Here is a 12,785-nt window from a genome sequence, read left to right as displayed (position 1 = left end):
CATTATAATTGTTGTGTAAAGGTTGATAGGGAATCGGAGAGTGAAGCACTTCAGTCAGGGAATTTTACAACAGCTTGACAAAATGAATAGGAAGAGAGGGATTTAAGTGGAAAATTGTGTGTGTGTGTGTGTGTGTGTGTGGGTTGGGGGGTGCGTGGGGGGTTGTTGTGTCAGGCGGAAAAAAGAAAACTACCTACAGGATCCTCTCAATAAAGACCACCCCCCCTCCTCTCTCTCTCTCTCTCTGTCGCCCAAGCTCTCTCAGCTGGCTCCACTCTCCCTTCGTCTGTGCATGGTGTGGACTTGTGTGCGCTGAGCTGAGCTTCTACGGGGCAGAGTGTGTGAGGGAGGGAGAGAGAGAGAGAGAGAGAGAGAGAGAGAGAGAGAGAGAGTGGTGGAGTTCAGTTTAGTCTCAGTGCGCTTTCAGTCGAGCTGCTACTTTAGACAGTTCAAGAGGAGAGAGGGAAGAGAAAGAGAAGAGGACTGAGTAGATAAACACCCTCAAGGCTTGGATAGAACACACTTACACTTACACACACACACACACACACACACACACACACACACACACACACACTCACTCACTCACTTACATACAACAAACACACACACATGCAAACACATAGTCACAGAAGAGAATGGTCAGTTTCAGTGCCGGTGTGTGAAGAGAGTGTGTGTGCCGCCTGCTTCACTACGAGGGATGTGATCACCATGTGCCGCCACACACACGCTCATACTGACTGACCACACACTTTCCCACCAACACTCACATACACACGCGTACACACCTGCTCCACCCTCAGGTGCTGCTGCTCTGATCTGGACTCATCTGGTGCTGTTTGTAGCCGCTCTCTACTACTGGAGGCCTGGGGACTGGACAGCGCAGTGCCAGGGGGTCACCATGGACTACCTGTGGGGGCTGGTTGTGCTGCTGTTTGGGCTCAGCGTGCCCCGGAGAGGAGCGGACGCCCGGCAGGTCAAGAACAACGTGCCCAGGCTCAAGCTCTCCTATAAAGGTGGGTGATCTGACTTGACCACTGCTTACTTACTTACTTACTTACTTACTGTTACTGTTGCTGCTGCTGTTGCTGCTGCTGTTTTTTTGGGCTTAATTCTAAGTTCTGCTGAAGGGTTAAAGTAGAGAAAGCTGGTTTTCAAGAGTAGTTAAGACCTAAAATCTGATTTATCAGAGTAAAATCGGATTATTTTACTTTTCCATTCACATAGTGTGAACAGCTTGTGGTAGTTTTTTAGAAGTGCTCTGAATTACATTAAAGATAATGTTCTAATAATGCCTTAAATACCTTAAAATTAAGGTGATGTTTTTTCTTTCTCTTACATGTTTGGAGATATAAGGTTTTGTTACATTGATGATGTGTTTATACTCTCAAAAATAAAAGGGGCTTTAAGTGGTTCTTTTGGCCATTTCATAGGAATAACACTTTTTTTGGATGTAATTAAGATAATAGATCAATAGTCCATTAATAGATATAGAGAATAGAGTGTGCTTTAGAGAAGCTTTAGATTTAAGGTTATTGTTCTTTATAGCATCAAATCTCTATTTTTTTTTAATGTGGTTTCATCTCTTCCCATGAGTAACCATATATCAAAAAATTCTCTATTTTGTGATAAATCAATTATTTTCTTCTTTTTAATATATATTTGACTACTTATTTACATGAAACAATCCTTATTTAGACTTATATAATTTCTTTATTCATGACATGAATCACTTAAAAGAATATAATATATCTTTAAATAGTAAAGAAAGTATCTAAATTGGGAAATGGTTGATATATTGTTATTTGTTATTCGGAAAGCCTACTTTTTTAGTATCCACAATTAAAATAATACGTTTATAATTATTACATTTTAGGCATGCTTAAAGGGCTGTGATTTTAAATGGATCTGAATGGAATAGTTTTAAACTTGTTTGTTGAAGCTTAAAACAATATATTGGAGTGTTTGTTGAATTGTGAATGTGTGTGTGTGTGTGGTTGGTTTTGGCTGTTGCTCTCTGTTCCACTTCACCACGAGCTGAAAATACAGAAGATTCACACTCTGTTATCTCATTATGGTGGGATTGGGTCTGAGAGCCCATGCTATGAAACTTGATCAGAACTGATGCTGTGAAATATTTACAAATGCTGTGAAATATTTACAAATATTTCTACATTCTATTTACAAAACAAATTACATTCACTGTGTATATGTGTTACATGTGGGTACAGAGACAATTCATTTGTACTGTATGCTTGAAAGCTTTGGGCACAAGGCAGATGTAGTCACTAGACTAGATGCCCAGAGTCCATCATCTTAGTATATTATGATCACCTCCTTGTTTCTACAAATTTCTGCTTTAGCTCCTCAGAGCACGAAACCGTATTTAGTTCTGTATCTGTTTCTTTAAATACTTTATTAACCTCCTTTTACCCTGTTCCTCAATGGTCAGGACCATAGAGGACCACCACAGGGCAGATATTATTTGGGTAGTGGGTCATTCTAAGCACTGCAGTGACACTGATTGGCATGTTGGTGGTGTTTAAGGTGTTAGTGCCTGTTGTGTTGTGTTGGTACGAGTGGATCAGACACAGCAGTGCTGCTGGGTTTTTTAAACACCTCAGTGTCACTGTTGGACTGAGAATAGTCCACTAAAATGTAAAATCCATATAACAGCATCCTGTGACCACTGATGAAGGACTAGAGGATAACCAACACAAACTGTGGATAGATAGATGGGTGGCTGAATGGATGGATGGGTAGATAGATAGACCAACAGAAACATTCCAAAATGACTTTATTTATATAGCGCTTTTTACAACAAAGGTTGTCACAAAGCCGCTTTACAGGTAAAACAGGTCCTCGCCTCTTATGAGCAGCACCACAGAGATGCCAATGACCCAATCAAATCTAGATTGACAAGTCAAAGTGTAGGGGTCCAAAAAGACCCCCATGAAGAATATGATTTGAGCAACCAGAGCATCCAGACTGAGACACATCTGTACAAACCTGATTATAACAGTTAACTTCCTATTATGGTTTGGATCTGATTTGGTAAAATCAGATTTAGTATAGTTTCTTGCTGTTCAGACTTCAAAAGTCAATCTGGATACAGTGTAGGCATGCCAAAAATATATATTTTGGATTTGAGCTGAAAATCTAAAAATAAACTTAGACAGCACTCCCAGTGTGGCTGCAGGTTTTCATTCTAAACAAACTTCTTTAATCAGTTAGTCAGCCTACAAACAACTGATCACATGAGCCGCTGCTTGGCTGGATTGAAAAACTACAGCCATATTGTATAAATATGTATACAGTTGCAAGAAAAAGTATGTGAACCCTTTAGGATTACTTGGATTTCTGCACAAATTGGTAATTAAATGTCACAACAATAGACAAACTAATACCACGCACAAAATGTATATGTTTGCATGGTTTAATTGAACACAACATGTTAACATTCACAGTGAGGGGGGGGGGGGAAGTATATATATATATAATGTAGTATTTGATGGTGTGCTTTGCCAGCTTTTTGAGGTAGAACGAAATTGACTGTTTAAATGAGAGGGAGAGAACGAGAGAGTAAGAGAGAGAGAGAGAGAGAGGGAGAGGTTGACAGTAAGGTCAAGCACTAAAGGAAAAGTGAGCCATCTTTCTCTCGAACGGTTTTCTAATTCCAGTGACAGCTCCTCATTAGCCAGCCTGAGGAAACAGCGCTTTTTATGCTCACTAACTCTGGATACACCGCTATCTCTCACTCAGGCCTGTGTGTTTGTGTGTGTGTGTGTGGGGGGGTGTGTATAAGAAAGAGCGAGAGAGAGAGAGAGAGAGAGAGAGAGAGAGAGAGAGAGAGAGAGAGAGAGAGAGTGAGATTGAGGGATTTGAGTGTCTTTTACTGCAACAAATACTGACACCTACAGGCACCCACATGGCATGTGTGCAACAAGGCATTAAAGATGTGTGTAGAGTGTAAGGATCTGATAAATAAAGCTGTCTGATTTGTGTCTTAAGTGTGTTTGTGAATGGATGAATAGTTGTATGAGTGTACATAATGGTTTCCAATGATTTTCCAATGGAACAACAAAGTAAAAATCAGTGCTATTTACGTCAATCAGCCATAATGTTAAAACCACCTGCTTAATGTTGTGTAGATGCACCTCCTGCTAACAAAACCTGAACCCTCGGCCATGGACTCCAAAAGATCTCTAAGGGTGTCTTGTAGTATCTGGTACCATGACTCCAGTAGGTTATAAAGTGGTGCTTCCATTAACGTCACTAATTCTTGGGCAACCATGATTCACTGGTTGTTACCTTGGACCATCTTTGATACTGACCACTTCATACAGGGAACACCCCACAAGACCTGCCTGATGTTTTGGAGATGTTCTGACCCTTCCCTCATCTAGCCATCGCAAATTGAATCTCAGATTCTTATGTTTTTTACCATTTATTCTGCTTCCAACACATTAACTTGCAGAAGGGACTCTTATTGCTCTTGCTGGTAGGTGCTACTAGAGCCAGATAACCAATGCTAGTCAGTTTATCTGTCAAAAGTTTTAATGTCATGCCTGATCAATGTAGAAACATTTCTACAGTTCTACAGGTTTTTACCAAGATATCTCTGATGGAAAACATGTTGCCGATGTCCATGGCAGATTTCTACTAGATGTAACTAGATTGTTTCTGTGAGGATTTGATTGCATTCAGCGACAAGAGCATTAGTGAGTTGACTCTTATCAAAAATATTGGATGGAGAATTATTATTATTATTATTATTATTATATATAAGTTCAACAGTTCAACAGCTCAATTCCAGGGGGCTTTATACCACTTTAGCCCATGACTGTTTGTAGGCATGTGGCCAAAAGGTTCATATTTTTTATTATCTGATACAAAGTTTCCTATTTTAGTGGCAATACTTCTCTACAATGACTAGGTAAGATGTGTATATATACATTTGGACATCTACTGTACGTCATCAATAGGTGCAAATTTGGATCTGGCATCCTCAAACATTTGGACATATATGGTCCAAAATGGGTCGCACCATTGGTATACAACACACACATCCACGCAAGCACATGCCTTCAGTAAATACTCTTACAGAACACTCTAGCAGAGACAGGTTTTACACAATCCTCGTAAAGCTCCCAGTGTTACTGCTCAGCCCTGCACCTGCCTGAATGCATGCCTCAGCCTAGTCCAGTAACAACCCAGTTAACAAGCCCAGTTCACCTCAGGAAGGGCTTGTTAGTTTGTTCATAAGCTGCCTCAGGTGTTCTGGGAGCAGGGGGAACTCTAAAACAGGAGGTTCCATCCCTGATCCTGATGATCGACCATCCAGGATCTACCAACCAGCTCTGATCTAGCACACCTGGTCCAGGTAATGAAGGCCTTTGGGGGGATCTGACTGTCCAAACCAGGTGTGTTGGATCTGAACATTCTTTAACATGGAAGTTCTCCACGACCAGGATTGAGCATCTCAGATTTGTACACTCATTGTCAAAAAATGCTTGCAAAAATAGTTCCTTCCTTCTCAGAAAGAAGTGTTATATTGCAATGCTATTCAGAAGGAAAGCATGTGTAGTCGTAGAGGTTCCTAATGGTGTCCTGCAATAATTCATCTCACCATGCACCTGGAATCTTCATGCGGTTACTGCAGATTTTGCTATAGAGGTGGAGTGTTGATCGCCAATGTCCAATAGCATCCCAAGCATTTCCAAATGATTACAGGTCTGGTATGAGCCAGCCATGGTCTTAGCTGATACTATGGGATAGTGTCTCTACTGTCAAGGCAAGGTCTTGAGACAGCATGTGAGACAGTATGTGGACAAGCATTGTCCTGCTGGAATTGGGCACCAGATTGTACATTCAGGAAAAGTAGGGTCACTGGTTGCAGGACCTCATTAATGTTATGTTGGACTATCAATTGGCCCTTAATAAAGACCAAAACCTCACCCAGCACCATGACACCAGGCTTTTTGGGCATGTGACGCATGACAAATGTTGGTATTGACTACAAGCAGCCTCAATTAACAGATTAGTTGGTTCTCTCCACCAACTGAAGATGACCCACTGTCATTCTGTGGCAATTCCATGACACAAAATACAGCTCTGGAAAAAAAATTAAAAGACCACTTCAGTTTTTGAATCAGTTTTTTTCTGATGTTGCTACTTATAGGTATATTTTGAGTAAAATGAACATAGTTGTTTTATTCTATAAACCACAGACAGAGTTCAGAAATCAATATTTGTTGGAATAACCCTGGTTTTTATTCACAGTTTTCATGCATCTTGGCATGTTCTCCTCCACCAGTTTTACACACTGCTTTTGGATAACTTTATGCCACTCCTGGTGCAAAAATTCAAGCAGTTCAGCTTGGTTTGATGGCTTGTGATCATCCATCTTCCGCTTGATTATATTCCAGAGGTTTTCAATTTGGTGAAATCAAAGAAACTCATAATTTTTAAGTGGTCTCTTATTTTTTTCTTAGAGCTGTATATATATTTTTGGGCGACGAGTCTTTATTGGAGAGCAATGGTGTCCATGGACCACTGGTATGAGAGAGAAATCAATGCTATAATTAATATAAATAAAAAACTGTTTACAGTGGTGTTCAGCACCATCACAGGACCATCACAGGACTGTCATATGCTGAAGTGAGGGCTTGCATTTATCTGGGAATGTTATTCACAAAGCACACACACACACACACACACACACCATAGGGTTGCTCCCTAGGCTTTATTTGCATCAGCACAGGAGGAAGCCTGCCCTGAGGGGGGTGTTTTGATTGTTAAGGTGGGGGGTGGGTGGAGAGGAGTGTGTCCCACCCGTGAGGAAGTCCTGAGGGATGGAGCGAGATAAAAAGAGAGAAAGTGTGTGGGTGGGTGCATATGTGGGTGGGTGGGTGTTAGAGTGGGCGGTTCTCCACCCCTTTGAACCCAGGGGTCCCAGGGCAGGATAACATTAACACCCTTACATAAATATCAACCAATGTGGCCTGACTGTATCAACACACACACACACACTCACAGTGGAACTGGGTGATTGGAAGGGCACAAGAGAGTTAGAAAAAGTGTGTGCCTGACTGTGCTATAATGTTACACACAATAAAATTTCATTATTCTCATACGTTGGAGCTCGACAGACGAGACTCTCGTAATCTCCCGAAAGAACGAGGAAGTTTTAATTCTCTTTCATTAAAGAGTTTAATCCAGAAAGATCTATGCCAAGAATCTAACGAGAGTTCTACAGTTACAGCCCGAGAATGTGAACTCTGAATGTCCTCCTCACCTTTTTACAGCCCGAGAGCAGAGTGTTTCAGGGGTCACACACATATATACAGTGCCAGTCAAAAGTTTGCATACTCTTTAAATTCACTTTTCTATGAAGAAAAGCATATGGAATTATTTGGTAAACAGATTTACACATCTTGGCTGGAATTTCTCAGTCTGATTTATGAGGTAGAGTCACCTGGAACGGCTTTCATTTAACAGCTGTGCTGAGGTAGAGTTGGTATACAGAGAATAGTCCAATTTAAGTAATGTTTTAATCCATATTATGGCAATACTACTCACTAATTAAATTAAAAAAGAAATACTTTCAGAAATGAAGGTCATTCAAACTGAAACAATTTAAGAAAAGTACCCATCAAAAACGTTATGATTAAAATTGGCTCTCATCAGGAACACCCCAGTAAAGTAAGACCAAGAGTTTTCTCTATTGTACAGGATAAGTTTATCTGAGTCACCAGCCTCAGAAACCAAAAGCAATTAACAGCACCCCAGATATGAGCCACCTAAATGCTTCACACTAATATTTTGGTTTGAGTTCACTTCTAGTACACTCTCATTCCATCTCAATCACCATCAATATTGCACTATTGTCTTACGTATGTTTATTGTGTCTTGCTGTATTGAACATATAGTGTCTCCCACTCTTTTATATTATAATTATATATCTATTTTTACTTATTTACTTATATTTATATATCTATTCCTCCCCCACACCACTGCACCTTGTTTTTGTCTCATGTATGTCTATTTGTGTCCCTGCTGTATTGTACACATAGTGTCTCCCATTCTCCTTTATTATATCTATTATCTGTACTTGCTGTAAAATTGGGAAGGAGAGTAACGTAATTTCAATTCTCTGTATGTCCTGTACATATGCAGTATTGACAATAAAACTACTTGACTTGACTTGACTTGACTCTAGTGTGATCTGCTGCAGATAGCTATCTGCTCCCAGTGCTGTGTGTAGGGTTGGGTGATTGATTGGTTCATTTTGTATTGTGACTGCTTTATCTTATCATTTTATTTTCCATTCCCTGCTGTTTGTATTTAAGTAGAAAAATAAAATAAAAAACAGTTTACAACATATTTTTTTAAAAGAAAATATACATGTAGAAAAGTGATGCAAGAAATTGTGCAATCAATAGATAGATAGGTTTAATCACCCCTCCAAACAAGACCAGAAACAGTTTTTATAAGGATGAGGATTTGTGTATTTGGCAGAAGTGTGAAAGAGGGTCCCTATTGTCACTATATTTATATATACAGTATGCTGGGATCAGAGAATAGCGCATAAAACCCCTCAAGGGGTTTGCTCAAGGGGCCAACAGTGTCAGTTTAGCAGATGAGGATGAGGATACTGAATCCATAAACCTGTGATCAATAACCCAGTATTATAACCTTCAAGCCACCTATGCATAAAACAGAAGCATTGCCTCCAAAACAAGTATTAAACTATTTAACAGTTTAATCCTATTGCTAATTTCTTTGTTGTTGTAACAAAAATGTGGCCGAAAAATGTGCACATATAATATTATTACAGTATTGAATGTAATACAGTATCAGACGTCGGAGATCCAGTGTTTGTATAAGTATGTTAGACAAACGTAATTAGACTCCTGTGCTGATTATATTACGTAATTAAGTTTTAATTGAAGAATTCATCTTCTCAGACAGGCCTTTATCATCCTCTATTATCTTCATAGAAAACCTTCACCAAACATGACCATTAAAGGTAATCTTTGGTGGGTTGGTGGACATGATAGACAGTATATAAACCATGGTGGTCAGTATCTACCAAAAGTGCTCCAAAGGAAGGGCAAGCAGTGAAACAACGAAGCAACCAGGCTCATGGGCACCTTCAAGACTCACTGATTTAAGAACTTACAATATGTTTTTGGCTCCTGATACCTAGGAACATCTTCAAAGGTCTTGCAAAGTCAATGCCTCTTCATGCTAGAGTTGTTTTGTTGGCACAAAGGGAAATCTACACAATGTTGTAAAAATGGCAGGTGGTTCTAATGTTCTGGCTGATCAATGTAGTTGTCTGGGTAGGCTTTGTGCTTTGAGCTGTTACACACTCAATCGTTAAATTGATGATACAATCCCAATGGAAGCCTACATGAAACCATGGCCAGTTCCCACACAGGCAGCTGTGGTGCTCCATGCTGTGTGGAAACACGTAGCTGGAATTGTTTGGAAGTTGGCAGGAAACGCAGAAAAACACAGGTGGATTCGTTAGAACTTCTCGTTAGTGACGGAGTAAAGAGACAACAATGAGAATGCTTTTTCCTGTGCCCAACACTTCCCTACACACACAGGCTCGCACACACATACACACACACACACACACACACACACACACACACTGGGCCTGTGCAGTGCAGGGAGGGCAGGATGTATGTAGGGTAAAAGAGTTTATTTTTATCAGTCTCAGATGGGAATACTCCTCTGCCTCCATCTGCCCTCTCCTTCTCTCTCTGATGTTTTCCATAACAATAGCAGAGTGTGAGAGAGAGAGAGAGAGAGAGAGAGAGAGAGAGACTGGTGTCTCAGCGTCTCAGTGTCTATAGAAAGACAAGTACACTAACGTTGGGCGGTACAGTAATACTGTATACCGCAGTATCTAAAAATGACTTGTGAATAAGAACATTATTTTGAAATTACAAATTGTCCAATAAATCTGTTTTTTTTTTTTTTGTTCTCTGTCTGTGAGTGGGCACCGAGTGGTCCAGCGGTCTACTGCGCTGCCGCCATGAACGGGAGGTCGCAGGTTCAAATCCCGTTCATGTAGCTCTGCCATCAGAGCTGGCACCCAGAGGGAGCAAAATTGACCCTGTTCCCTTTGGGTGGGTAGATGGTGCTTTTTCCCATCACGCTTAAACATGGCAGTGTCTGTGAGCTGATGTATCAGAACCAAGCACTGTGCTTTCCGGAAAAGGGAAAGACTCCCAGAGTCGCAGTCACCACCGGTGATAGGGACGCACAATGAGGTGGGACAATTAGATAGCCAAATTGGGAGAAAATGGGTAAAAAAATTAGAAATAAATGTATTAAAAAAAAGAAAGATTGATGAAGTAAGTGTATCACCACGACCAGCCTTAAAGTGCTCTCTGAGGCCTTCAGAAAGAGGTTTATAGAATGCTTTATTTACAACATTCCTAAGCTTTAAAATTAATTAATGTTTAATAATGTTTTTACTAGAGTCAAAAACGAGGTGATACATTCTTAACCACTTAATATCATTGAATACAACTATAAATACTGATATCTGTGACATTTATTTTAAAGTATTAAACAAAATTTACCAGCTCTACTCCAATGCTGCTTTGTTTTTGCTGGAACACATTTGTCAAGAGTTAAACATTTTAAATGCTCGAAAACTATTTTTTTACATGATGAGAATCATGTAATAAGTTGAACAGTCTAAGTAGAGGCTAGCTTGGCGAGCAGGTTAGCTTCATCACAGCCAGGTTGTACAGAGAGGTCACCGGCTGATTTTCTACACATAAATCTAAGCGGAAAGTTTGGCTGTTAAGAAAATAAACACTACTGGAGATATTTTTCGGTTCCGTTCTCTCATGTATGCACGGCACAGTAGGTTCACTCAGCCATCCTGGAGCTTCCTTCTGCTCTTCTTTCCTCAGAGAACAGAAAAAGCACCCTCCCTCATTTAGCTCCCAATCTGCCACAAACTCACGAATGCTGCCATGCTGAGACAGTTGTGGAAAGTCTCTGTCATCGCACAACAGGAGCCTGAACATGTCATTAGCCTAGTTTTCCTGTCTCACTTAACTGCACTTTAAGTGTTCCAGATTTCTAGAGCATGAGTGACTTTTTTATTTAAAAATGGGATATTTGGTACAGTTAAGCATGATGGACAATTTAGAGATGCGCAGTAGTGTCAGTCATAATGCTACTAAAATGGTACAATAAATTTATTGTGTAGATTGTCAGATTTCTACCTTTTAGACATTCCCTGACATAAATTAAATAACTTAAACAACTAGAACAGTGTATTTCCTAAAGGAAACACAGAAATGGTTGGAATGAGAGATGGAAAAATGACAAACCAATGACTGTGGCAACTCTTGAGCAAATGTAACTCTCAGCCTTGGTAGTGGATTTAGATTAATTGAACTGGTGTGAATAGGAGAAACAAGGGATGTAAAAACGGCAAATAAAAAAGTGCAGGTCAGAATGGCCAGAATCTATTAGAACTTGGGGACCTGTGTCAAATCAGAACAGAGAGCAGTTTGGTGGCCGTCAAGCAATTGAAACTCTAGTTCTTGATCATTGATTAAAAGGAATGGGAGTAAATGAGAGTAACAAGAGATGAAAATAAAACGACAACAAACAACAGTAAATTTGTTCTCGGGGGCCTTTCCTGAAATAGTACACCCTATTAGTTTGTACTGAAAATCAGTGTCCATATCTCAATAACTTTGCAGCAAAGATATGCAGCAAAAGTCTGTCAGAAAAAGAAGAGGAATATTAATTGGATAACCTATTTTATATTCAACCATAATATGTTATTTATTGTATCATCTTTCTACATTAGCAACAATCAGATTACTCAAACACAACAGTGCTGGCTTAGTGGCTGGAATATTGGAATTCTTTTTTTTTTTTTTTTCAAAAAGTTGCTGGTTTGATACCCAGGTCCACTATGCTGATATTATAGGGACCTTCTTAAACAAGACTATCCGGATCATGGCTGACATTGGTTTTGAGGTATACAAAAAGAAGACTTCTATTAGTATAATTATATACTGCAAAAGCAAAAATTGATATAAAGGTACACATCATACTATTACAACAATCAAAAAAATACATTCAGTTCCTCAGTTTGCCACAACAAGATGTAATGTCTTAGTCTTGGCTGTAAGTTGGACTGGGCTGGCCCAGATCAAAAGATGGATGCCAAAAGGTGGGCCACAATTTAGAGCCCAGTCAGTCTTGGTCATGATATAGAACCCAGGAAACATCCAAAACATGATGTAGAGTCACTCCAGTGGCAGGATACAAAGCCACAATGTCAAAACATTAAAACAAGACAGTGAGATCATTGTTTGTAAGCTTTTTTTCTATTTTCCATGAACATTTTCCAGAGCAACAAATCTGATCTCTGTGGCTGTTTCAGATACTCACCAAAATCCAGCCAATCAGGACAAAAAGCTGATTGAATGCTCATAAAATGCAGGGGCCAGCATGCCTGCAGCTTTACTGTTACATCTTTTTAACATCAGTGATGTATATCACCATATCTGTCACCACAAAATAAAATAAAAAATACAGGACAGGACAAGAACTTTCTTAACGTTTTTTTTTTATTGGAAGTCAAGTTAAAACACAACTGGCAAAGATTTCTCTGCCATTTTGAAGCATTTATATTGGTCCATTCAGCAAAACAATCTGACATATTATAAAAAAAAAACCTAGATTCACATTATGTCCAATGTAAAAAAAGGAGAATAAAGGAGATACAA

At 39.6% G+C, this 12,785-nt stretch overlaps 1 protein-coding gene across 1 annotated transcript in view; it reads left to right on the top strand.

The window, feature by feature from the left end:
• Positions 1 to 255: 255 nt before the first annotated feature.
• The window catches only part of sema3ab (sema domain, immunoglobulin domain (Ig), short basic domain, secreted, (semaphorin) 3Ab), a 55,918-nt gene continuing 43,388 nt past the window's right edge, over positions 256 to 12,785 (top strand). The window contains exon 1 of the mRNA XM_015606257.3: positions 256 to 1,016. Within this exon, the coding sequence (XP_015461743.2) occupies positions 902 to 1,016 (115 nt within the window). The 5' untranslated portion in view covers positions 256 to 901. The remainder of the gene's footprint in view (positions 1,017 to 12,785) is intronic.

Source organism: Astyanax mexicanus, chromosome 9, assembly GCF_023375975.1.
Source record: "Astyanax mexicanus isolate ESR-SI-001 chromosome 9, AstMex3_surface, whole genome shotgun sequence".
NCBI lineage: Eukaryota > Metazoa > Chordata > Actinopteri > Characiformes > Acestrorhamphidae > Astyanax > Astyanax mexicanus.
The sequence above is the reverse complement of the archived record's forward strand: the minus strand, read 5'-3'. Positions and strand labels throughout refer to the sequence as shown.